This window comes from Haplochromis burtoni, unplaced genomic scaffold (genome assembly GCF_018398535.1).
Source record: "Haplochromis burtoni strain Fernald_Lab_line unplaced genomic scaffold, NCSU_Asbu1 Contig_250, whole genome shotgun sequence".
NCBI lineage: Eukaryota > Metazoa > Chordata > Actinopteri > Cichliformes > Cichlidae > Haplochromis > Haplochromis burtoni.
The window spans coordinates 127634-155276 of NW_024582611.1; the positions used below are offsets into that span (position 1 = coordinate 127634).

The window sequence follows — 27643 nt, forward strand, 5'->3', positions numbered from 1 at the left end:
AGGTTCAAAAATATCCACTGCGCTTGGCTATTATCAGAACAATTAAACATTATACATCAAGTGAGGTTCTAATTGTTTTAAGGTCTCAAAATTGCCATATGGGATGTTATCACAAGGCCTGTATACCATGATGTGATGATGTTATAATCAAATAAGAGATAAAGCCCCCATTTGTATTTTTACTTAGGAAAGGTGTGGTGGATAAAAATATTTTAACTTATATGTCTTCATTTCCTCCTGGCTGCCTTGCTCACTGTTTAGTCCACAAGCAGCTGCAGGAAAAAGTTTACTTCCTGCTGACACAAGGCCGCCTTCTGTTAAATACGCAAAATAAAGATCACTTCATTTTTAAGACTGGAGTAAATAGTTTATTTCACTAAAGCGTATGTCCCGTTCATTATTCTGTGTTTAGTCACTGGGGAAGCAGCTGAAACAAACTCATACCACAGTACCTGTATTTATTGTGTTTTACATTCTGTTCTGTTTTTCCATTTAGATTTACTCTCCTATATTTTGTGTACTTTTTTTCTGTTTAATTAGAAATTATCAGTAAATTACTGAGTGATTTTTTTCTTGTCATATTTTATTGTAATTTCCTAAGCTCCATTTTCTTATAAGTTGTGTTTAATATTTGCTCCTGTACTTCAGTTTTTTGCAACTTTGAGGAAAAATGAAGTATATCCTATCAGAAAAAGGAAAATGCTGAATACTATTAAAAAGAACTGATTACAGGGTTGTAATAATCATTTTATTAATACAATAAATAGTAATAATGGTTTAAAAAATTCAATAGTGCCATTAGTATCCAAGAAACCTTTTCAATGCATAAATCCCAGCAACAGTAGCCTCAAGGTGCTTTTTATTGTAAGGTAAAGACCTACAGTAATACAGAAAACACAGAAAACCATGATAACAAAAATATTGTACTGTTTATATAATGATAACAAAAAAATACATGAAAATTATTTACAATCTTTGAAAAACTGATGTGAAAATTATTCCTTTACGTTGTTTTGACATGTTAAAGATTACTGCAAATATTAAGAAAACTTACAAACTAGAAAGAGATCATCCTAAAAATATGTCAGCTGTGGGAATCTGAAACACCAACATGAGCAGAAGCATGTAATGGGAAACTTGGCAAAGCATCCAGTTCCAGCCAACTATTAAAAACTCTGGCTATTATTGGCAGATAAATACACAGAGAGATAATACAGGACACTGGCAGGAACATCCAGCAAAAGGAAAATGACTAATATTAGGATGACCTTGGTGTTCAGTGGTTATTTGTGAGCCCTCAGAGCATTTGTTTCCTGACCATCTTCAAAGAAAAGGGAAAGTGATACTGTGCACACACACTTACCAACCTCTCCCTGTTCTCAGGCTACGGAGTGAGAAATGGATGAATGTCCAAGTGGGAGACATCATCAAACTAGAAAACAACCAGTTTGTTACAGTAAGTAGAGCATCAGAGGGTGGAAGTACTTCTTATTTGTTCGTTTTTCTCTTCCCCAACACATAGAATATAAACTGTACTTCATTGTGTTACAGTTTATTGTTGACTTCCTCTGGATGTTTTATTTTGTTCTTGTGGGTTGACTCAGTGAACTTTTAGCATGTCTGTTCAAAGGAACAGGCGCATAACCAAATTAGGTTTAGGGGAAGTTTTTCATATTGTAATTTTGACGTTTTCTAAAAGACAAAAGAACAAGCAGAGATGTCAGTAAACCTAACGTAAGTTTTTAGTTGAGTAATAAAATCCTGTCATCGATCACATACATTTTTACCATTCATAAATTCTTTGTGATTTCAGGCAGACCTCTTGTTGCTCTCCAGCAGTGAACCACTCAACCTTGTGTACATTGAGACTGCAGAACTCGATGGGTTCGTCTATTTTTCCTCCTTTTTCACATCTAACCACATCCTTCTGTTCTCACTTCCGCTTATGCAGCCGTCTTCTTTCTTCCTCTTTTTAACTTTCTCGGCTTCTCTTCCTCAGAGAAACTAACCTGAAGGTGAGACAGGCCCTCCCAGTGACGGGAGACCTGGGGGATGATATTGAAAAACTGGCAGATTTTAACGGTGAGACTGTAAACACACACACACACACAATTTTTTCAGTGTAATGCACTTTGATGTTAAATGTAAATGTGCTATAGAAATAAAAATGACTTACCCTGTTAAGGTTATTCCTCACAGTATACATAGAAGGTTTATTTATATAATAAATAAATGGCAACCTACCCAACGCAATACTCAACGTAAGACATAATAAATAAGTTAAACTTCATTCACAGTTTCTGTAAAGAAATCTGGAAATGTTGTTTATTGTTTATGGCCTCCTTGTAGTTTTACATGTTTTGACTACACAAAATACATGTTTATGAATGTAGTCAATGCCACTCTTTCCATTAATGCTTATTAACGCTGGTAATTTTCTAAACCAGTTATGCCCAAAACAATAGACAGAGAAAAAATTAAATAAAGCCGAGGCATGTAACGGTTACTATTACAGTTGTAGTTATTCTACACTGTTTCTTTATTCTCATCAAGGTTTTATCTTGAACTCATCTTATATAGTAAAAAAGCGCTAAAATTAAGCAAGTGCCAGAAATAAAGCAACGATCAGCAGATGAAAGTGAATAAGTGAAAACGCAAAGAAAGGAAAAGTTCATGTTAGGCTCACGTATTTTCTAACCCATGTTTTTTTTTTTAACCTTCATTTAACTTTAATTCATCTGAAGACAATTTGTGAACGTTATGGAGGTATTTTGATTTTTCAAATTGGTAGATGTCATACTCTTTCTAAATCTAAACCTGGCCGTGTCTTTCCTTTCCTCAAGGTGAGGTCCGCTGTGAACCCCCCAACAACCGCCTCGACCGCTTCACAGGAGTGCTGAGCTTCGCAGGTCAGAAATATTCACTTGACAATGAGAAAATCCTACTGCGAGGCTGCACCCTGAGGAACACTGAGTGGTGCTTTGGACTGGTGCTATTTGGAGGTCAGACACACATTAATAGGGAACTACTGTAGTGGGAATTATGAAACTTGTGACTTCAGATCATTCTGTTTCTCTTTTGCAGGTCCAGAAACAAAGCTGATGCAAAACTGTGGGAAGAGCACGTTCAAGAGGACCAGTATAGACCGTCTAATGAATATCTTAGTCCTCTTTGTGAGTGCATTTGTTTTATCACATCTCAGGGTCATCAATAATTTATTGTTTTATAATGAGATTTGTGAAGAAGTGAGCTGACTGCTGCTGAGGTACTGAAGTTTAAGTTTACAGTTAAATCAGTTCATTACACTATTTCCCTTCTGCTAATGCACCACAATTTTTTTTTTTATTGGACATTCTCCTCACCAACACTAACGATTTATTTGAAATCAAAAGATCTGATGCAGTAGAGCAGCACAAACAGGAGAAAGCAAGAAAATTGTGATGTATCCGAGACCGTAAAGGGGATGCATGCATAGTTTGCTAAAGCTTCAAGGTGCAATGGAGTAGCTACTACCACAGCAAAGGAAGACAAAGCCATTAATTTAGCTGGATAAATCAGTACCACTCATTCTTAAAAATGTAAAACTTTTAAACCAAACTTTAAACTACAGTCTGCCCTTTTTTTTTAACCGCATAATTAAATTACATTAAGTACTACAATTTGCCTTGTGGAATCAATAAAGCATCCATAAATGTATTTATTTCTGTACATGGTTGTATGAAATGTTCCCTTTATTTGTGCAAAATATGCATGAAATAACTTTAACCTCTTAACCCTCTCAGGCTCAAATTAAACTTTTTGTTGCTAATGCACAACCAAGTCCTGCAGTGGTACTTCTGAGTAAACAAAACTCCAAAAATATGTATGTGGGGTAATCACGTTGTTAATCTTTGACTGTTGCAAATGTATTTATTTCTGTACATGGTTGTATGAAATGTTCCCTTTATTTGAGCAAAATATGCATGAAATAACTTTAACCTCTTAAACAAGATCACCCCATTTTTTTTTTTTTTTGAAGTCGGTCAGTTTAAATTGGTAATCTTACCCACAAACACTGATGCTCCACATGCTTAATTAGTCAAATGCTTCTTTAAACAACAGAACAGTTTTCATCTGTGCTGAGGTAGTTCGATAATTATAAACGTATTAAATGGAAACAAATGAGCTTTTCTTTAAAAAAATTATTATGGTATTTCAAAGTAACTCCAAACTTTTGATTAAAATAAAAAATTATCATGTTTTTGGTAGTTTATCATTATGAGAGATGGTTATACATCTATATACAAGCTTGTATGCGCAACGTCACAGGATAAGGTCGAGGAAGATCCCGTAGTGGTTTCCCCCTGAACCCGTGGTGATGGTACTGACCCACATCTTTTTTTCACACCATGGCTCATGTGACGACTCGCATGATCAATAGTGGGTCAACGACCCTCAGGACGACCTCCACTAGGGGTCATAGAGTACCTGGGACTCTGCACCATTTGTTTTTAGATCTGAAACTCCTCTCAGATGACATCATCACAAACTCACACGTCTTTTTATTTCAAGCTTAAGCAGATCATGGTTGTCTCTGTTTTGGATCTACGACATTTGTGTTTCTGAGTTGTAGCTGAAGTTTATACACCAACACAGTTTTTTTTTTTTGTATCCCTAAATGACAAAATAAAGCATCTTTCTACTCTTTCTGCAGATTTTTGGTTTCCTAGCCTTCATGTGCTCTGTCCTGGCGATAGGAAACTACATCTGGGAAAGAAATGAGGGCTCACAGTTTACTGTCTTCCTGCCAAGGCTGGAGGATGATCCTGCTTTCTCATCCTTCCTCACATTCTGGTCCTACGTCATCATCCTCAACACCGTGGTGCCCATCTCTCTCTATGTGAGGTAATAAGTTTGAAATGATGCTTTTATTACCTTGTGTTACTTTTTTACAATGAATTTAACAAAATGAATGCAAAAAAAAAAATATGACTACACGTGCCTCTTTTCAATATCTGCTTGAAGTGTGGAGATCATTCGTCTGGGGAACAGCTTCTACATCGACTGGGACAGGAAAATGTACTATGCCCGCAATGACACCCCTGCTGAGGCTCGTACCACCACTCTGAACGAAGAGCTCGGCCAAATCAAATACGTCTTCAGTGACAAAACTGGAACACTCACCCAGAATATCATGATCTTCAACAAGTGCACTATTAATGGCAAATGCTATGGTAAGAGTTTTAGTCATAAAGTGTTTTTCAGTTGAATGAAGCTGAAACAAGAATCTACTGAGACTTTCTAAAAATGCATTTTTGGATTCCTTATTCAGAGAAGTTGGATGGTTTTTCACGCACACAAAGGTTTACGTCAGCTGATGCTTTGTTCAATACATTCTCTTCATGTATAATAAAGTTTGATTAAAAATGTTATTCTGCTCTGCAGGAGATGTTTATGACTACACAGGCCAAAGACTAGAAATGAATGAGGTGAGTTTACATATGCAGATTTAAAAAATAAATAAATAAAAAATAGATTACTGGTCCATATGACTGACTGACAGATGGCGTCTCCAATGCAGTGGTAAAGTTTGGTTTCCCTGAAATAGAATTTTTGGATAGGTTTAAGGAAGGTAGTTAAGAGAAACATTGGACAGAATTCCTGCTCCCTGGTATGTTGAACAGTTTTCCTTTTAGACTGCTGCTCCTTTACTTTCTGTGATTTCTATATTTAGACAGTTAAACAACTTTAGTTCTTTACCAGGTTTACAGTGATTTCACAGGATTATATTATTAAATTAGTTAAAGTTTCTGACACATTTTAGTGTTAACAGACTCTCTCACCTCTCCTCATCAGCCTAAGCAGGTCCAGTTACATTTCTTTCCCTTTCTACTTTATCCTTCTTTCTTTCTTACTTCTTTTTTTCTTGTTGTACATTTACTCCTGCAGTATACAGACACAGTAGACTTCTCCTTCAATCCGTTAGCCGACTCTCGGTTCGTCTTCCACGACCATTCTCTGGTGGAGGCGGTGAAGCTGGAGAACACGGAGGTCCACGCCTTCTTCAGGCTGCTGGCTCTCTGCCACACTGTCATGGCCGAGGAGAAGAAAGAAGGTGAGGACGGTACAGATGTTTCAGTGAGCAGTTAAAAGGCAGTATGTGTGTTTTCCAGTCCTTTTTTTATTCAGTAGTTTATTGTAGAGGTCCTCCAATGAAAGAAGCTCTGGCTTGAAACTGATCAACGTGAAAGCATTTTTTTGCTGCAGCTAGAATTATGAACTTTAATAAATAATCATATTTGCCCTGCTAAATATAAACTTTTTGTTCTCCAGGAGAGCTTTTCTACCAGGCCCAGTCGCCAGATGAGGGGGCTCTGGTGACCGCAGCCAGAAACTTTGGATTTGTCTTCCGCTCACGAACACCAGACAGTATTTCCATCGTGGAAATGGGAAAGCAGTGCAACTATGAACTCCTGGCCATCCTGGATTTCAACAATGTCCGCAAGAGGATGTCAGTCATAGGTATATACATACTATATATGTATCTATATATCTGTATATGCTTTCCTATTTAGCTCTCATACAGACTGCTTTTTTTTTCCACTGCAATTTGAAACATTGTTTGTTTTCATGTATGTACATTTTTGTATGCAGTGAGGAGTCCAGAGGGCAAGCTGTCTCTTTACTGCAAAGGTGCAGACACAATCATCTACGAAAGGCTGCACCAGTCCTGCAGCAAGCTGATGGATGTCACGACAGAGCATCTTAATGTTAGTAGTATTTCTGTGTGTGTGTTCAAAGAGAGATATTTGACTCTGCTAGGCTATGTCAACTGCATTTGTACGTAGTTCATCCCTAAATGCATTTGGATTTGGGATGAACTTGCTTCCCCGGAGCAACAAATTATTGAATTTATACACAAGTATCTCTGATAATCATGATGAAAAACCTTAATTTGTATAATACTTTGCACTGTCCAAAATGTCTGAGCGAGTGCAAAGATAACCAGGTTCAATCTCCACTAATGACCCAAATTTGAGGCCATACTGACAGAATAAAGAGACATAACATAATAGATGTTTTTAAGTTCATTTTAAAGCAGCAGTTCAAACTAGTGGATTGTTAAGTGGAGTTGAGTACACATTAATTCTTGAGCAATATAAGGCTGTAAAGGTAACAGGCACAACCTCTCACATAATACTTTAAGTAAAGTGCTGTAAGTATAGCACTTTTTTTTAAAATAAACGTGTCGGTACGTTCTTTGTCTTACTGACAGGAAAGGAAATAAAAGATTTAAATTCATGCTTTATGGAAGGAGTTTGTTTGTGTGGGTTTGATATAAGATAAATTGCAGTTCTCATAGTCATCATAAATGGGGATAGATATCCACCACAGCTTCATTTGACTTTATTTGCCTTGTTTTAAATATTTGTGTTTGGACAACAGCGGAGCTGTAGCGCAGGTACGTCAGAAAAAGCTGCCATGTTCAAAGTGCCTTTCTTTATTCCTCCTTCTTCTACGTCTGTTCTTTTAGGGAAGTTTTGGGAAAGATCTGATTAATTTCTCGCTGTCATTTTTGCTCCTCTAATCTTGAACTGAGCAAGAGTTTGACTTTTGTTTATATGTGCAAATGCCTTGAGCTTGTGTGTGCATTTGTGTATTTGTGTGTGTGTACCTTCTAGTATCCAGCGTTCATCCATATAAGTATACGCATGTGGAATTTCTGCAGGAATTTGCAGGGGATGGGCTGCGAACTCTTGCTCTTGCTTACAAGGATCTGGATGAGGAGTACTTTAACCAGTGGATACAGCGCCACCATGAGGCCAACACTGCACTGGAGGATAGAGAGGGCAAACTGGACCAGTTGTATGAGGAGATAGAGAAGGATCTCCTGGTAAGACGATAAAGGCAGCTCATACTGTAAAAACATAACTGTGTGGGAAAATGAACAGCATTCTGATCATGTGTGTGTTCTGTGTGTGTTCAGCTGCTTGGAGCAACAGCCATAGAGGACAAGTTGCAAGATGGAGTACCTCAGACTATCGAGCAGCTGTCTAAGGCCGACATCAAAATCTGGGTTTTGACCGGTGACAAGCAAGGTACATAACTTTGAATAAGATGAAAGTTAATGCGTATGGGGAACAGACTCCAGTCCACACATGGTGATGTTGATTGTCTGTGTTGCAGAAACCGCAGAGAACATTGGTTACTCGTGCAACTTGCTACGGGAAGAGATGAATGATGTCTTCATCATCTCGGGCAACTCACTTGAGGATGTCCAGCAGGAACTGAGGTCAGAGGAAATCTTAGACTAAACATGTTTTACTATCTCATTATGACAGGTTTTCATATACTGTTGATTTTTTTTCTAGAAATGCCCGAACCTCCATGAAGCCAGATGCAGCTGAGAATTCAGAGTTTTTACCCGAAATGGATAAAGGTGTGAAAGTGGTCACAGATGAGGTGGTGAATGGGGAGTACGGCCTGGTCATCAATGGACATAGTTTGGTACATACATACATAAATTTCAGTTTATGTGCATGCTGTCACTCTCAAACTTTAAAAGATGTGCTTACTTTGTAACTGGCGAGTTGCTGCCGTATGCAAATGCTGTCCTCAGTTTCTTACTTAGAGCCTAATTTTTTATTGAGTATGAAAGATGTGTTTATTTGATGAAACAAGCTCTTCTGGAAGTCCAATAAAATAAAAGTACTGTAGCTACAGTGGGGAACTTTTTTTTTTCTATCCATGAAACTTTATTTTGAAAGACATTATGATTTAAAATCATCAAACAGCGATGCAAAAAAAGCCCGACCTTTTTCTTGTGCTCATGTTCCAGTCTTTGTTAACAGTCATGGCTCTGTCAGTCACACGTTTTTTATTGCCTGTCTTCTTCTAAGCTCACCTTTTTCTTACCCCCTCTGTCCCTCAGGCATACGCTTTGGAGCACAGCCTGGAGCTGGAGTTCCTAAGGACGGCATGCATGTGCAAAGCAGTGATCTGCTGCAGGGTGACTCCTCTGCAGAAGGCTCAGGTGGTCGAGCTGGTCAAGAAGTACAAGAAGGCAGTCACACTGGCAATTGGGGATGGAGCCAATGATGTCAGCATGATCAAAGGTAGCAGAAGAAACTCAAACTGCTTCATATGAACCTCCTGTTTGTTCTCCAATGCTTTCCCAAGTTTGGAAAACTTTTCCCCTATACTCAACCATTAACTCTAATTAAAATACTCTTTCTTCATTCTCATTTTTCCCCACACAGCGGCTCATATAGGTGTGGGCATCTCAGGCCAGGAGGGCATGCAGGCTGTGCTGTCCAGCGATTACTCCTTTGCCCAGTTCCGTTTCCTGCAGCGCCTCCTGCTGGTGCACGGCCGTTGGTCCTACCTGCGCATGTGCAAGTTCTTGCGCTACTTCTTCTACAAAAACTTCACCTTCACCTTCGTCCATTTCTGGTTTGCCTTCTTCTGTGGTTTCTCTGCGCAGGTGAGAGACGAGTAGTTACAAAATTATGATCGAGCCATTGCAGAAATGCCTTTAACCTGCATTTTCCTTGTAGTCAAGTTAGACTAAACATAATATGACATTCAATCTGTAAATAATTATATATAAACACTCACTTCATTGTGTGTCATGAAAAGGCAGAACAAACCAGTTAGAGAAGCCATAGTGAGATCTGAATTTTAGTATGTAAATGAGAATGGAAGGGGTAGAAAAAACCCCAAACTGTACTAAAACTCTGAACAGCAGACTTATTATTAACGATTTGTATTTATACAGTAATTTAAAAAAATGAGACATGAAGCAGAATAACACCAGTTACACCAGAGCCTAGGTACGGTCAGTGTAAATAAGAAAAAGACCAAATTATTTTGAAAGGAAAATAAGAGATACAAAAAATAACATCAGTTTACAAATTTCAAATACGATGCTGCACATTTTGAATGATAATGTGAAGTCTGTTAATGTACTTCATTTCAATTGAGTCCAAAATTGAAGAAGTTGGTTAAAGGTCCACTTCTGTTTTTGCTTTTCAGACTGTGTATGATGAGTGGTTTATAACGCTCTACAATCTGATGTACACAGCACTACCTGTACTGGGAATGAGTCTATTTGATCAGGTAATGGGATCATCTGTATGTATGAAAATATCATGGCCATAAATCTGAGCTCAAATGAATTCCTTCCCGCCAAAAAAAAAAAGAAAAAGAAACCCCCCCAAAACAAACCCAAACCAACTAAAAAATGATCTAATGTCTTTGTCTCCCCCTGCTGGTTAGGATGTGAATGATGTGTGGAGTTTCCAGCATCCTCAGCTCTATGTTCCAGGTCAACTCAACCTGTACTTCAGCAAGAAGTCCTTCTTCAAATGTGCCCTCCACAGCTGCTACAGCTCCTTGGTGCTCTTTTTTATCCCCTATGCTGCTATGTATGACACAGTGAGGGATGATGGGAAGGACATCGCCGACTACCAGTCCTTCGCCCTCCTCACTCAGACATGTCTGCTGTTTGCCGTCAGCATCCAGGTATCCAGAAACCTTTCTTTTGCATAATTTTTCAAATGTTTATTTGTTTATTATAAAACGTATATAACTATAGAACCTGCTGGCTGTCTTTGCCCATAGCTGGGGTTTGAGATGTCCTACTGGACGGCAGTTAACACGTTCTTCGTGTTGGGAAGCCTGGCGATGTACTTTGCTGTCACATTCACCATGTACAGTAACGGCATGTTCACCATATTGCCATCAGCCTTCCCTTTCATAGGTGAGTGACAAACTTGCCATCTCTGACAGCTTTGAGTATCCAATCCATAAATGTAACAATGTGTTTTTTTTTTGACTGCATGTCTGCTCCGGCTGCTCACTCTTTTATATGAGGCTAAAGTTAATCTCAAGTAATTCAAATAAGACTAACAGTGTTTGAATTGTGTTTGGTATCTTTGCAGAACGTCTGCTTTATGAGGTCACGTGGTAGTGGCTTTCAACATGTTTGTTTTTCTCACTAAATTGATCTACATAGTCTTGGAAAGTTGTAAAGTTTGGGATAAATACTTCTCTTTTTTTTTCGCTTATTCTCTATATACAAAATTCTAATCAACATTCAATTTTTCTTAAATTGAAACAGTTCTGTTTTAATACTTTAAAATGTTGAAACATTACTTTTTTTTTAAATAAAATCTCCTTCTTGATTTAAAGGCCTTTCTTTACCACAATGTGCAACAATATTTGACAGTCTGAGTGTCTTTAGACTGGGAAAAGCTGAGACACCGTTTAAAGTAACACACAATCCTCTAACGCTGGGCATGCACTGTGCCATTTCTGGCCCATTTTGAGCCGATTTTTCAGTCGTGCGACCGTTTTGGTGATCGGCCCAAGTTTCGCCTTCATCGTGTGTCGTGCATCGTGTAGTATACGTGGGGTAACGAGAAGTGATTAACACCTCACGACCAGCTCCCGATCATCAGTCGTTTGGTCGTAAGAAAATCCAACCTGTTTGAAATCCTGTCGGCCGCCGTGAGGGTGTCACCGCAGCCTCTCAAACTGCGCACACGCAAACACAGAAATGAAAGTGAAAAGACGGAGCAGCACGGCAGTGCGGCATGTGATCTGGACACAAGCGATGAAAGCACAACTTGTAGAACTTTGGCAAGCTCATCTGAGCTATTTCGATGTGGCCTCACAAAATTATCACGACCGCAACAACCATGAAAATAGTTGGATTTACATTTCTGCTCAATCACAGCTGCCCGATTAATGTTTTTCATTAGCAATCTAGCAGAGTTGATGGTGGTGGTGTGCGTGTCTGTGTGAGTGAAAGACAGAGAGCAAGAGGCAGATTTTGTGTTATAACCTTCATTTTATGGACGCACAGTGTGAGCACTCAGGTCGCATCAGAGCATCGGGCTGTATAGTGGGAGACCCTGCATCGTGACCTACGAACTTCTAACCCCTGCGAGTCAATCGTACAGTTTGAGCTGAATAACGCGACTGAAAAAAATCGCACAGTGCATGCCCAGCTTAAGAGCTTTCACTGCTTCACCCTGGTCTTTTACAGTAGATACCTCTATATACTGAGGTGTCAGTATTTAAGGAGGTCTGAAATGACAAGGCAATGGAGCCTTTTTGGGTCACAATGATCTGTGGCGACCTGGCTTGTTGTCTAGGAAAAATAATTTTAAGACTATTTAAAATGATTTTAATAACAAGATATTTATAAGAGATAATTAAAAAACCTCTTTGGGGGGAAAGGATAAATTTGAGAACAGAGATGCTGCACTCTAACACATCACCTGTAATACAATCTCTTAAAATGAGTATTTCGATGTGAGGACAGCCTGGTCTTACTAAATGTTCACGTGTGTCTAAACATTTAAAATGATATTTACCCCAAGTTATTTTCTTTTTGTTTTGATTATTTTGCCTCAACATGAACATTTGTAACCTTTAGTAAAGTGGAGCTATTACACCTATTACCTTTTTTTTATTTGTGGACTCCACTAATACTAATTATCCTTTCTAATGACTCATCTGTTGTTAGGAGAATAATCCAATATTCTTCATGTTTTCATTGCTCTGAGGGTTAACAGGTTAATTTGATATCCATAAAATAGAACAGAATTCATATATAGGGATAAAAGTCTGGGCCAGGAGTACTGTAAATAAAAACTCTTCACACCTGTAATAATACAAACCTTATGTATGTGTGTGTTTATTCAGGAACAGCACGAAACTCCCTGAACCAGCCCAACGTTTGGCTGACAATCTTCCTCACTTCCATCCTGTGTGTCCTTCCCGTCATTACCAACCGTTTCCTGATGATTCAGCTCTGCCCCACCATCAATGATAAGGTAGCAGAGGAGATGCAGCTCTACCTGCTGTGCTTGACTATCATGGGAAACTCACACCTCCATTTTTTTAGGTGTTAGACTTTTTAAGAATCTGCCGGGAAGCTGGTTTAGGGCAGTGAGACGCTTCCTCCTCTCAGTGTGACTTTCGGTTTCTGAGGAAATCATCTTCAGTGTCCTTTTTAAACTATTGCTAATAAACAAGTGTCAAAAAACAGGGAAAAGGTCATTTTACAGTAACGTTTTACTCACAACAAAGTAATCTAGAAACATGGCATAGAAAACTAATCGAAACTAATTCATCCTACTTTAACAGTGCTAACTTGCCAAAAACAAGTACAGGTTAAAAAGCAGAGCTTATTGAGAATCAAGGGTCAGTATGTTGAATTGCAGTTTGAGGGTGCAACCTGAATTCTGTGTACCTGAGATACAAGATAGACAAACAAGACGTGATTCATCCTTTAACTAGTTTATTTGGATAGATGTGTTTACTCCTGAGATTCAAACCCAAGGCTCTCTGGGGAGTTTCTCAAAGGATTTGTCTTTTTAAAGGTTTTCTCACATATACAATATGTTTAAGATGGACTCATTAACCTTCTGGCTTCTTATTTAACTAAATGTTTCCTTAAAACACCCACTCCTGCATTATAACTGTCTCATTTCCTCCCCAAATATTAGGTTATGTTCAAAGTGAGGCAGGCGAAAGCAACACCTGCTCCACCAACTCGACGTGCCCGCATCCGTCGCACCAGCTCCCGCCGTTCGGGCTACGCCTTCTCGCACGCACAGGGCTATGGGGACCTGGTGACATCAGGTCGGTTCCTGCGGCGTCCTGCCCTGACACGATCTTCTGGTTTCACCCACGCAGGCCGCACCACTACTAGCTTCAGTCCAATGGGACGATCGGCCGGTTACAGCCCAACGGGACGTCCTCAGAATAACAAGGTCCCAGACGTGGAGGTGACTTCCCTGCAGATGTATAGGACAATCACAGATTCTGCTCCCTGATGAACAGCACATTTAGGATTCTTTGGAGAAATTTGGGAGCAAATAATTAACTACTGACTGTAGATCTACATGATGTTGGCAGCCAGAAGTGTTCAAAGGTCCTATTTGTTGCAATGAAGAGCTTGCTTGGGCTTTCCAGAGAAGTTCATGTCAAAGATTTTTCATACCTACACAGAAGACGAGGTTTGAAGAGTACATGACTTTAGCTCCTTACATTTTTCTCTGAAATGGTGTCATCAAAGGGAACTACAGCAACAAATGTAGCCACTTATGATGGGTATATGAATCGTCTTCTTAAGATGCCAGCGGATGAGAGGGTGATTAATGAAAGCTTTCTGTCAATATAGATAACAACCGGGTGCTTTGTCTTCAAATAGGAAAGGAAACAATATGTCATCATGTTTACAGGCTACCCAGTCCACCTGGGAGTCCAGCTGGAAAGCAGTGTTTGCAGAGGAAATAACGAGCAAAGCCATGTTGCACAAGATATTGACTTTTTAAAATCTTTTTAAAGCATTTTATTTTCTTAATTTGAAAGCTGTACAAGCGGTCAGCACTTTGGCTGTGTCACAGTGGCAGTGGGGAATAACCAAACATATCATAAACTGCTTCTTCTAATACAATACCATATTAAGGGCCCAGGGGTGGAGCGGGGTGTAATACTCAGAGAAGAAAACTCATAAATTTACAAGAGAAATGTCGAGGAATCGCATCACTTAAATTTAAGGTTTGGTAAAACCAAAAAGTCACAGAAAGTAGATTTTGGTATGTTGATAGAGTCAGTTGAGACTTATTTAAACACTGTTATTGATCCAAAAATGAATTAAAACATTTCAATGGAGAGAAATATCGTTGGCGTTGTAGCAACATTTGTACAAAATTTAAATTTGTGAGGTCTCTGCCCCATAATGAGTTTATTTATTTTATTAAAGTTGAGCGCCCTGAATACCCAGAGGTGGGTAGAGTAGCCAAACATTGTACTCAAGTAATAGTAGCACTACCTCAACATAGTTTTACTCAAGTAAAAGTAAAAAGTAGCTATCCAAGAAATTACTCAAGTAAGAGTAAAAAAGTATTTAGTGAAAATGGCTACTTGAGTGCTGAGTAACTGATAATAACATCTGATTTAATGTTTAAAAATGAGCCAATCAGACAGACAAAAATATAAAGTTTAATACTGAAAAGCAAAATAAAAATACTACATATTAAAAAAAAAAAACATAATTACAAAATAATAAATCTAATCTTTTCAAAATCATTATGAAACTAATATTTAGAGAAGGTAATATAAATGTTGCTAGAATTGGGTAAAGTACTTCCAGTAACAATACATGGTGATACTTTACTTCTCCAAATGGCACAACAGGCTTAGCAGATAGAATAACATTAAAACAACAAACCTTATGTACAAACAAGAAGTCTCACTTTGACATAAACTGTAGGTCTGTGTCTGTGTCTCGTGCATTTTTGGTTATTATTTTGTTTATTATTGTTTATTATTCATTAAATGAAGTTACTCACACTGAGTAGAGTAGCAAGAATTTTTTCCTCAAGTAATAGTAACAAGACTTCATAATATTATTACTCGAGTAAAAGTAAAAAGTACAGTGTAGAAAAACTCCTTGAAAGCATTTTTTTCCTCCAAAACGTTACTCAAGTAAATGTAACTGAGTAAATGTAATTAGTTACTACCCACCACTGTGAATACCCCATAATACACCAAAATAAAAAGCAATAATAATGTTTATATGGCCATAATATTCCAGGTTTACACTTTGTGGTTTGTTTGTTTTTATTTGTGTTTATTGTTTTCTTGTGTGCTGAAAGCATTTCACCAAACTTGCCAAATTTGGGAAAACTTGGCAAAAAATATCTTTTTTTTTTTATTTACATCCAAACTGTTTAGATATTTAAATAATAAAATAAATCCTGGAGTATAATGAGGTATACTCTTTGCTTCAAGTAAGTTATTGCTTACCTAAAACAAATTATTAGTAAAGGTCAATTTCTTATGAAGCCCCACAGCCCATTTTTGATTTCTGCCACATTTGATTGATATTAAACACCTGTTCAATGATCCCAGTCTGCTGCTTTTAAGGATAAATTGCAAAATAAATGTGAGGAACTCACGAGATAATTGAAGAGATATGTGAAAAGTACATACACATATTTTGGACATTGTATCAGTATTCATCAGCGTGTAAACAGAATTAACGAGAAGATATGACTCCTTGGTTGAATGACTCCAAACATTCCCAGCTTGGTGACAAATGTGGGAATGGTGTTCAAGGCTTTTACGTCAATATCTTATAAATCAAAATCAACCCAAACTTTATCTCATTATAAGAGAGTGGACCAAAAATAACTTTTGCAGTTATACATTAACAAACCCTTTCATGTTTATGTGGCTGTGCTGTAGTCATCAAATGGTGCAACATGTGGAGCACAGTGGTAATGTAAATAAGTTAAAGGGCATATCCTACTTGAACAGCACGGGGATACCAACCCAAAGGTTTCCGGTCTACCGGCTTATTATTTTTTACCAAAAATTAAAGGACAGATTGTTCTTTATGTTTCCAAAAAGTGATCTTCAATTTTCTGCAGTGCAACTTTATATTCCTTCCTTTTGATTTACGTTTTGGTTACAGCAGCTGATGCATCCAGATGCTGTCTGGAGCTTGTTTCTAACAGACTGAATTGAGTTCCGGCATCCCGGTGTGTCTGAAACACACCTTCTGTGGCAGATTGTGCTTCCTCACTAATGTCCGATTTTCCTCTGCCATTAAACTAGCAAAACCAAAAGGGGAACCTGTTCCTCATCGAACAAGAAAGTGGACTCTGATGGCTGTATAGAACCTAATCCAAGTAAGACATGCTGTAGAAACTTGATAACATCTACCTGTGTTTGGGAGGTTTATCACAATGTACACACACTACAGAGTTGATTAAGAAATCCTTTAATCCGTTCAGGGACACATTTGGCTTCACATTTGTCTTCATGCCACTGAGCACCTGTTTTGTTTTTTGTCTTTTTCGTGCATTAAAACCTGCAGTGAGTGCGAACAGGGTTTAAAAACACTGCTCAGATCATTCCTATGGACTGTGCTGTATAAATAATAATATTTATACCTCATTGTATTTATCAGATCGCGTGCTTGGTAATCACTTTCATTTGAATTTCATGTATTTGCTTTAAGTTGTAATGTATGTCTGCATTTGTCTTTATCACCATCTCTTTCTTCAAGTGTTGTATCAGCCTGCTAAAAATTGGAGCAAAAGAAAACACACATGCTGCCTTATTATTCAGATAAAATGATATTTTCTTACTTTTCTTATTTTATGCAACTAAGAATGTTTGATCAAAGATAAAGCTGTTAAAAAAACCAAATCAAAGCTGATTGCAGATGTTTTAAGTTCAAAAAGGAAAAATGTTATTTTATACAGTGATTTTTGATTATTTGTTATATTAATGATCACTGAAAGCTTAAACAGTGGTCCAAAACTGGTTTGGTATTTGTAAATTAATGATGTTTAATGTCCAATTTCCCCTTTTTGCTCCTTGTCTGGTTGTGAATGTTGACTCTGTAAAATTTAACCCCCAACGATACTTTTTAAAGGCTTCATACATTGTGACTTTAGAATAAACTACAAAGTCACACAGAAATTAATGCTGGAAGTGAGTGTGGTGAAACTGGTTTATATCACAGTTATTATTTACATTATTTACAGCACAGGCATTCTTTATAGAAACAGTTCAGAGTTGGTATAAATGGAAAAAACATTTTCTGTTGTTTTGGAAAATGATACTGCAATTGACCTTTAGCCCAAAGTCAAAATCAACAGAGCAAGTCGAGCTTTGAGTCAGATGTTTCTAATTTCATTACATTAGATCCAACTTCCCATTTTTTCTGACAGCTAGTAAATAAATAAAATGCAAATCCTCCAGAGCTCTTAGATGCTTGTGCACGTGTCACAAGCATGGCTTTTTATTTTGGACAGCATCTTTAATTAGGAAGAGGGAAGAATCTTGTTTAAATAAACAGTTAAACATAATTTAACAGAGTTTTGTCTGTTTTATTGATCCATAATAAATTAATTAAGGGTAGTCGCAGTCCAAAACACCTTTTCCAAGTGGTATATTAAAAAAAATAAATGGTAGCCATACATATAAATTCCAGCATTTATAAGTTTATTTTTATTATTACTGCATCTGCTGCCTTGAGTGTAACATAAGGGATTTTTGACAATTGTTTCTCAGACATGACAAAAATCAACTTAGCACTGCTCTTTCTGATATCTCCTTCATGTTGTTTTGTACCTTAAAACGTTTTTACTGCAATAAAAAGATTTGAAAGATCAACATACTTCATCGTTACACTCTTTACTTGTTTTTGTTATTAATACGTTGCACTACTTTCTCAGTAAGTTAATAGTAAGTAATAAAAATGCTGCAAAGTGAAACTATAGCTGGAGTTTTCTTCCACTGCAGTTATACTTGCACATAATTGGAACATAAGAAAGTCTACAACAACCGTTTTATCGTAACCGCCTCAAATGTTCCTTAACCTGCTGATTTTTTAACCTGTTCTGATGTCATGACATTTTTGTGAACCTTGATCTCTGCCTACTTTCTGGTTTTGCTTGCTTTTTTCCATTTGTTTTAATAAATTACCACAGAGAGCTCCTGCCAACATACACTGTCTGAGACGTTACAATAAAAACCCCAAAACAAAGGTAGTTAACTAAAGCTGCAGAGCATCATTCAAAGGGACAGTCCCCTCTCTAAATCAAAATAATGGTTCCCCTCATTGTCATTCAGTGTCACTCAGTTCCATAACATTCAACAGCACTATAGATTTTATACATTGAATCTGAAAAGTGGCCCTCACATCTTTTCTCTAAAAGTTTTAAAGTAGAATAGATGAGTTGTGATAGTGGGCGATACTACATGAATCCTTCTCCTTATGTCAGTCACCAAACACACTATGTACCTTGTCATTAATACTAATGAAATGTGGTTTGCAAATGTAATCAACCCTTTTCACATTTGCAAACCTCAATTCAATTGGGTAAATATCACAATGTTACATTGAAAAGCAACATAATTAGTTGGATATTTTAGCGTCTAAGAATAATTCATAGCGAATGATCAGATTTCAATCTAATCCACCTGTTTTAGGGTGGAGCTTTTAGTTGTCAAACCAGAGGAAAAACTTAAAGAACCATTTGTGGCAAAGCAGATAAGACGAGAGATGAGATCACATAGAGGCAGTCCACTAAATTATCAAGCACTTAAAGTAACATTATTCAGTACAGACACTGGAAAATCACCCTGCCACTCCACAGACCTGCACACGAAGCAAACTGGTAACAGAGTTGTTTCATATTAAAGTTTTTGAATTGATGCAAACCCTCCCTTTACTGCACAGACTCAGCACAGAGCATCATGTGCCACAGTTTCACACATGGAGAACAGATTTGTAGTCCGTGGCATCAATGTAGTGGCAGCCATCCTGTTTATAGTTAATCCTGTTAAATGCTGCCATCCATATCAATATGCTCTGTTTGCAGTGTCCACTGGCATTTTTTTAAGTGTGCTACTGCAAAGCACGCAAAGCATCCATGAAACGCATGAAAAACTACATTGTGAAAATTAGTTCTTGTTTTTCCAGCTAGCTTCAGTATTCCATTCATTCCATTCATCCTCCTCACTCAGCTACAAACTAGAAAATAACAAATATAATCTTATGATCATAAGAGCAAGTGGGGGATCCACAGTTGACAACAGGACAAAACACTGCTAAGTTATGTGAAATCATCAGAATTGAATGTGGGTGAAATAGAAGCTACAGCTTTATAATAATTGGAGAATTTGACTACATGTCGACTCTTACCCGCTTCTTTTTGCTCTGTCTTTCTTTGCTCTCTCCTCTCCTCCCTCTGTCTTTGTGCTGTCACCCAAAAGTTAAATATTACAGTGAATAAAGATGATGACATTTACGAAGGTGGGTAGTAAAACTCGCTTTAATGAATACCTGGAAACGATGGAGGAAATGAAATACACTGATTTCCAAGTGATGGGTTTGAGCGGAAGCTGAAACTTGGTGTGAAACCAGGTGGAAAATTTCTCCTCTCCGTTGATCCTTTAATCAGCATCACTGTGTTCAGGTGTGTATGAGCTTTTAAACAGCCTAGCCGGAGTGTTGGGCCAGTGGGTGATTTGACTAAACCCGTTTCCGCCTTTCATTCAAATACGAAAGCGAGAAGTTGAGCTGGACAGAAGTCAAAACCAACTTTGGCAGTTACAGTTAAACCCGAAGGGTCGTTTTATCCGAGGCACCGACTCATAATGGTGAAGCGTGGGGCAAGAAAAGGCTGCAAATAGCGATGATTATGAGCGGTAAGAGCAGTTTTCTCTGCACGCTCACCACACCTCACTCATAAATCAAACAATTTTACGTTTGTTGTATACACCAGCGCATACACTGGGCAGAACGACTTGTCGTAGAGGTTTTACACATCGAGAGAGGTTTAAGTCGAATTCGGCTTTGTGTTGTGTAAAGTTGTGACGAAAGAACTGATCGTTTCTGATCTTTGCTGTCTTTTAATTCCCACTCCAGCTGTTTTACATGAAGTAAATGGTGTCATCGTTTTATCCTCTTTATGGTTAAAGAGTGTAATGTGTTGATTTTGTTGTTGATGAAGATTCAAGTTTTGTTTTGGTTTTCCGAGCTAGCTTTATGCCCCACTTAACTCTTCACCTAACACCTTGTTGTGGATCATCGTTTCCATCTTGAAAACTTGGCCTACTGCAATATAAGAAAACATCTGAAATGTCGCAAAATTATTTATATGTATCCATATTGATGAACTCCTTATGGGGTTAATTTTAAAAACGCCACACAGACTGACTTTTTTTTGACGCATTCATATTTGTGTCCACTCTTTTAGGAAATGCCAGTCTTTATGTAAATACGAAAAAATGCTAACCTCATAGAGGATGACTCATGTAAAAGTTTGAGTTCAGTTACACGTTAGAGCATCTGAGGTGATTCCTGCTCCGTGTGCTTTAGACTGTCACAGCGAGCAGGCCGCGGTGTTATTTTGCATGACATTTGCCTTTTGTAAATAAACCGGACAATGCAAATTCCTGTGCAGTTGGACACTCTGTGGAACGTGGCTCTAGCACCATGTTGTTTATTAAAACACAGACTGTAATTCAGTTTTACGTAAAGCTATGCAAACCAGTGGAAACATGTTGCCAGTTTAATACAGAGCTGATGTGAGAGAACCACAGGAGGTGGTACCGGTAAGCGCTTTCTTTCTTTGTTTGTTTTTTTAATGCCGACTGCTAGAAATCCTTAGTTTTGAAAATTAAAAACTATTCCAGGTGTCTTGAGCACCCTATATGTATATTTTAAAGTCATTTGTGTCAATTTCAGACTGAGGTCTTAAAGATCAAACGTGTGGTCAAAAGTTTGGTAGAGAAGTGTATGTGGACTTTGTGTTTGAGACAGCATGAATGTGAATGTAGAAGTGTGCTTTGCCTGCAAAGCTGGAATGGCTTCAGTGAAAAGCTTTTGTGCTTTTTGGTGCTTTTTGTTGCATTTTGAATTCGCAAACTGTCAGTTTGTCCTTTTCTGTAGTTTCTAAGAAAGTGGCGTATTTTTTTTTATGCACAGGCCCTTGGAAATTGGTAGTTTTAAAATAGTTGAATATAGTTTTATGCAGATCTGATGTTTTAAGGAGAAGCACTCTTGTGTCTGCTTCACCAGCAGCAGCACTGATATAGATGAGCAAAATTGTTAAGTGCCCACAACAGCCATAAATATGATGCGTAAGCTACTTCTGCCTCTTCAGATTGCAGTATTTAAACAATAGTATCCAGTACACATTTATGCCCCTCGATACCTGTGTTTACATAAATATTGTGTTAACCTCGCTTCTTGGGTCACAGTTGGTCTTTCAGTTTATTATTATTATTGATATTGATATTGATAATGATAATAATAATGATGTATACTTTATTGATCCCTGTGGGGAAATTCCTCTCTGCATTTAACCCATTCACTCAGTGAAGCAATGGGCAGCCACTGGGTGCCCGGGGAGCAGTGTGTAGGGACGGTACCTCAGGGTAGCTGTTCAGTGGATTTGTCAGTGTTTAGATTCAATTGAGGCAATAAGATTTATATATAATAGTGGTAGTTTTGGTTATTGACAGTGTGTTTCCTTTTTAGAGTGTGGAAAGGGTGTGATGATCTGAAGATTAGGGAGCAGCAGCATCCCTCTGTCCAGTCTGTTAATCCATAACTGATGCGTCTCGTCCCTGGTTACTGCTGAAGGCTCAAGCTTCATCTCGTTGCAGCTTTGTTGTTCCTGTGTTGTCAGCTTGTCAGCGTGTCAGCACATGAGACATGAATCCCTACGGAAATGAATATCTTGACTCTCATTTGAGTGGTGCCGCAGCATCTCGCTCTCAAAGTTCACCCCAAGAATTGGCTTTAGCTCCATCGTGCGATCAGTCTTCTCCAGTCATCCACCCAGATAATAGTTCTGCTACAGTTTCAGGCCACAACATTCCTCCACACGAGGCCTCATCAGACCAAGAAGGTCCCCAAACCCTGGTCCGATCGCCAAGTTCTACATTCTCGCTTCCAGCTTCAAATCCAGACTTCAGTGTTGGAGCCAGGTCTCAGTCTGATCTAGCTTCAGTCTCTACCCCAGAACCTGGTTTCACAGCAAATCCCTACTCTGCGTTTGGCACCCCGTCTTCATATCAGATCTCTGTGATCATCCCCTCCACAGACCTCCATCCCATTCCCCTCCCAACTCAGTGCTCTGAGGAAAACTGTCCAGACTTGGAGTGTGCCATCTGCTTCAGTCAATTCAACAATGTCTTCCGCTGCCCCAAGATGCTGCAGTGCAAGCATACATTCTGTCTGGAGTGCCTGGCTCGCATGAACGTCAAGTCGGCCGAGCCCAACGCCATTCAGTGTCCGCTGTGCCGCAGCTTTACACCCTTGCCTTCCCTCGGCCTGCCAAAACTGGCCACAGACTCAGATGTTTTGTCTTACCTTCCAGCTGCTATGCAGAGAGTCTACAGCATCCGTTTCCTCCGCAGCAAAGGGAAGCTGGAGGTCAAAAGGTCAGTGAGGGTGAAAGCCTTCTTCTTGCCTTTTTGTCCAAGTGGTTCTTTGAAAGTTCAAATATTTTCTTATTAGATTTCCCCAGTATTGCAAAGGAAAAACTGAATAGCAGGAATATTTTAATACTCATATTAATCTTAATGTTGTTTTGGAGTGAAATCAACAAGTCGCGCTGTTTATCTGAAATGTATTTTACTGGTGATAGTAGAGCTGTGAAATTGGGTCGGAGCAATATATCAGTTATTAATCAGCAAAAGGTGTGTGTATAGATGGATTGTGTATTTTTTTTCTAAATATTTTTGCACTGGTAACTGCGAAGAACTAAATTATTTAAATAAATGCATAAAACATTTAGTTTGAATTTATTTAATTTTTGTTTTTAAGGTCAACTGACGGACAACGTCGGTGGCCTCGGCAGTCGCTAACGTCTCTGAGATCCATCCACCGCTCTCTGGACGTGGGCATTCCCAGTGGGAACGCAGAAGGTCACGGTCATTCACGCGGCACTGTGTTCAGACTGACGAGACACCCGGTGTGTCGTGCCTTACTCCTAACATCTGTGGTGATGATGATGGTGCTTCTGACTGGTGTCATTATCTTCCTCCTCATCTACCACAAATAACTGGGTGACATCTTGTCCTGCAAAGTCTTTTATAAAAATTGGTGTCATGTCACGTTAAAAAAAAAATATATATATTCTCCTTAATCACACAAAGCAACAGCTTTTCCTGCTGCTATTTAAAGACTGATCCAGATGTGCAATAAACATCACTATTTGAGGTGGTGTTGGATTAAACGGCTTATAACTAGCCAATGAGCTTCAAAGCAAAGAGCTCCTTTTTAAATACAAAACTGCGGAAACTGGATAAAGACAACTGAGAAGCTAGAAGAAGGTGGACTTTTAATCGTGAACATAACACTTCAGCTTCTCATAACTGCCCAGGTATCTCTTCTTGTTTTATTCCTTAGTTTTACAAACTATCAATGCACTTTTATCTGCCTCCCCTGTGTCAAAGGCTCTACATGATCAGCTTGCTGTTGATAACTTGATTAACATAACATCTTGTTGTTCAAGCCATGAAATGGTCAAGAAAAGACAGCAGTGGGAAAGAAAGTCCAGTTGATTTTCATTGTAGCATTTTTGTAAATCTTTGTGTTTGATGTTTTAAAAAAAGCTTTATATTAAAGATGAGGGATGACGCACTAAGAGCAAAAACTGGTTGTCAGGTTCAAAATGCATGTTAAAGTCTTCATGGCTTACATTTAACCGCTAAAAAGAATTGTTTTGCAATTTTGTTACTATCATTTAATAAGTTAAAGCCATTATTATAGACTATAGTTTTGGTCTGGTTGCCTGACTTTAACCACGAGATTCTTTAAACTTACCACAAGCTATTGCCTTCTTCCTTCCTTGTTCTGCTCTGTGTACGTGTGTTGTTTTTATTTTTTGCAGCACAGTTCTCCCCCCCCCCCGGGAAACTTTGAGCACTTTAAAGGGGTGAAACCTGAAGTGTGAATGTTGCACGTTTGATTCATACGTGTATTGCTAACAACAGGTTTCATTTAGTTGGAGCTGCAGCTTGGGTTTCATGCAAATCACCTGAACCGCAATTTGCGCACATTGCATTTTCATAGATGCTGGATCATTTTTGTGTTTTCAGCATCAACACTGTAGGGTTTTCCATGCACGTAGTTTTACTTTAATATGTCTAGGGTTCGAGTTCGAGTTATCTGCTGCTTAATTCTTCATAGCCACAATGGAATGACTTGAAGGCTTATCCATTTAGTTTTAGATCTATATCCAGTTAACTCTTCTCCTCTTTTACAAGGAATTTTTTTTAATGCATATTTGTTCTTCTATGCTGTGAGTACTATGAACTAAACTGTTATAAATTATCCAAGGATATGCAGCTCATTTTTGAAAAGGCAAAACGGGGGTATGTGGGTAAAATCGCCTTTGAATGTGTGAACTTTGGGTTTGCATGTCATATTCTGTTACATTCAGCAAGCGGCTGAGCTGTGGGATGTCTGGTGAATGTTGCCCCAATATACAAAATATTTGCTCTAATACTGCAGATTCTCACTCCAGTTGATATTAAATTAATCTACACTTCTGGCATCAAGCAACACCTGTTGTAAAACTATTTTGACTTGCAAATCAAAGATGAAAATGCTGCTGCTCCCCCCCCACCCCCTTTGGCCATGCCTTCTAAAATGTATACCCAAAAACCAAGTTTTAACTGCAAATTCGAACAGTTGTTTATGACTGACAGCGTGAATATTTCAAAGTTTACTATCCTATTTTCCTGTTTTGTTTTTGTTTTTTTTAAATGTGCCAGATAAAAGTCTTTCAGGTTCTTTTGTGAATAAATGGTGAAGTGAAAAATAAATGATTTTATATATTTTATGTAACTGTTTAGGGGAAAGCTTGCAATATCTTTTTTTTTTTTCTGATACTAAAATAAATTTCTGTTTTTAATTTGTCATTGTCCTTATTATACATTTATTATATTTTAAATACAAAATGTTGCGCTGTGTGTGTGTGTGTGTGTGTGTGGGGGTTTTTTTTTTTTGTTTTTTTTTTTTTTTGTGTGTGTTTGTATCAAGGTTGGACTGTATTAACCTTATTTGGAAAACCACTTTCAGATTAAATTAATCTCTCTGATGGTACCTGCTGGCTGGCTGTGGCAGGTGGAGCAATAGCATCATATAAAGTAAAGTTTATGTCTAAACAAGAAGCCACTGTGTCCTTGTTGGCCGGTCTTCCTTAGTTACTGCTCTTCTTTTCACCTTTTCTATCCATTAGCCTCCCCAAAATAGAGTATTGTCTCCTTAATATATCAGAAGTGGAGCAGCACAGTGTGTTTGCCAGGAGAGCAGCGAACATAATTTCAGTGATGAATTGTTTTAGCCCAGGAACTTTAGATATAGATAGATTTTTGTTGTTTTGACCTGAAATTTTATTTTACTTTGATTCACACTTGAACTCACTTTTTACACTTTTAAATACTTGAATTGCTTGAATTTCAACAAAAACTTAAATAAAATCAAGGCCTTCTACATCATGCAATAGTGAACCAAAGTGTTGCTAAAACAGCACATACCCCGGAAGTTTGAATGATTTTTCTTATGTTTGTTTGTTCAGTTTAAGGAAGTTAACAGACTTTTCCATAAATGATAAAATGGAAAATTCTGTACATTTACAGTATACTCTGCACTATTTATGGACATTACCTTCAGCTATAAAACAGAAAATTCCATTTATTCAGTATGGTTTTGGTTTTTTTTGTATCATTAACACAAATTTTCCGTCAATAGAAAAATCCAAAGTTCTGTTTATATTACAGGCAATTCCTTTCACTGTAACTCATTAAATGTACTTCTTTATATCCTTAACCTTACAATTATAACCTAATACAACATTTGCTCAAAAAGTTTGGCAAATTTTAAATTGATACTCAAATTGAAACTTTTTAAAATAATTTGTGCTTAGTACACAACATTGGTAAGTAAAATACTCTTTATTCTCCTCAGTTCAAAAGTATACTAAAATATAATGACACCATCCATCTTGTCATAAAATGACTAAGGAGCTAATGCATGGAAAAAGTTTTTAAAATTTGAGCATTCCCCCCCCCTTGAAATCAGTTTGTTCTCATGAGTGTTTGGAGAGCCGGTTACATGACAGCACAGATTTAAACGGAATAACAAATAAAACGTATTTATTCAACTCACAGACCATGACAACAAAAATCAGTCAATTTAAAAAAAAATTTGCCATCTAAGCGGTGCAGGAGAAACGGAAATTAATTGGGAGACGCAGACTGATGCAACAAAATCAGTAAGTGGGGTATACAGTGTAGACGATAGTGTTCGGGAGTATAAGTAGTGCTGGTCATAGCTGCTAGCTAACTGGCTAAGGGTGCCATTGGGTCTGTACCTCTGGCTACCGTTTTAGGGAACATATTTCATTTTAAAGTAAGTTACAGGGGATTTTTCCTGCCTTTCTGGGGGACTTATATTTCAATAAAAACTGTATAATATGCATATCCACATAATTATAGATTATTGTAATATCTGTTTATACATTTTCGATATTGTCTTCAGTGATTTTTATTTCTTTAGACTCCACTTCAGGTCAGAGTTTGTCAAACATTTATACCTTGAAAGTTTCACCCAGGAGGAGCACTGCTTTTTCTTTGGCCTGTAAAATGACACTATCAAAATGTCTAAGTGTACGGCGTAATCCATAGGAAATTCCCAAGTTGGTACACTGATTGGATATCCTATGGCACGGTCAACTGCATCTATGGGGCTGGCAGGACTTGACTGTTGCCTGCAGCACATCCACAGGTTTTTGAGTTTATTCTTGAACCAACATCCACATGCAATTTCAAGAGCCGTCTGCCTTGGCTTGACTGTTTTTCTGCCAGCAGTGGCAGTGACAGAGGAGACGTCGAGTGCAGGGGTGCTCTGGGAAGACCTCAGATCTGCAGTTGTCGACTGCGAGCACAGGTCCACCATGTTTCCTACAAAATTAGAGAGCTGTTCTGTGGTAACGTCGACTGGGCAACCTGACAGAAACTCATCCCACTTCTCAGGTGTAATGTTGTTGAACAATTGCCCTACAAGTGGTGTGTGTGTGTGTGTGTGTGTGTGTGTGTGTGT

The 27643-nt window shown here is 38.1% G+C and overlaps 2 protein-coding genes across 2 annotated transcripts in view; both read left to right on the forward strand.

Moving 5' to 3' along the window:
* Nucleotides 1–18193, forward strand: part of LOC102300055 (phospholipid-transporting ATPase ID) — a 48463-nt gene extending 30270 nt beyond the window's left edge. Inside the window, exons 7-28 of the mRNA XM_042227232.1 lie at nt 1384–1456; nt 1814–1884; nt 2000–2082; nt 2844–3002; nt 3085–3173; nt 4694–4884; nt 5005–5213; nt 5425–5468; nt 5929–6094; nt 6313–6501; nt 6634–6749; nt 7709–7873; nt 7967–8078; nt 8167–8272; nt 8352–8487; nt 8912–9095; nt 9240–9463; nt 10015–10098; nt 10258–10503; nt 10603–10741; nt 12694–12824; nt 13500–18193. Of these exons, the coding sequence (XP_042083166.1) occupies nt 1384–1456; nt 1814–1884; nt 2000–2082; nt 2844–3002; nt 3085–3173; nt 4694–4884; nt 5005–5213; nt 5425–5468; nt 5929–6094; nt 6313–6501; nt 6634–6749; nt 7709–7873; nt 7967–8078; nt 8167–8272; nt 8352–8487; nt 8912–9095; nt 9240–9463; nt 10015–10098; nt 10258–10503; nt 10603–10741; nt 12694–12824; nt 13500–13829 (3247 nt within the window). The 3' untranslated portion in view covers nt 13830–18193. The remainder of the gene's footprint in view (nt 1–1383; nt 1457–1813; nt 1885–1999; nt 2083–2843; nt 3003–3084; nt 3174–4693; nt 4885–5004; nt 5214–5424; nt 5469–5928; nt 6095–6312; nt 6502–6633; nt 6750–7708; nt 7874–7966; nt 8079–8166; nt 8273–8351; nt 8488–8911; nt 9096–9239; nt 9464–10014; nt 10099–10257; nt 10504–10602; nt 10742–12693; nt 12825–13499) is intronic.
* A 1818-nt stretch (nt 18194–20011) lies between these two features.
* On the forward strand, nt 20012–24178 carry LOC102312038. The gene is made up of 3 exons (XM_005938625.3): nt 20012–20229; nt 22067–22974; nt 23360–24178. The coding sequence occupies exons 2-3, from the start codon at nt 22244–22246 to the stop codon at nt 23595–23597; spliced, it is 969 nt and encodes a 322-aa protein (XP_005938687.1). The 5' UTR covers nt 20012–20229; nt 22067–22243; the 3' UTR covers nt 23598–24178.
* The last annotated feature ends 3465 nt before the right edge of the window (nt 24179–27643 follow it).

Bases quoted from the DNA above. Each gene is read 5' to 3' on its own strand.
- LOC102312038 (XM_005938625.3), top strand. From the start codon at position 22,244: ATGAATCCCTACGGAAATGAATATCTTGACTCTCATTTGAGTGGTGCC. The intron at 22,975-23,359 runs GTCAGTGAGGGT...TTTGTTTTTAAG, and splicing joins GGGAAGCTGGAGGTCAAAAG to GTCAACTGACGGACAACGTC.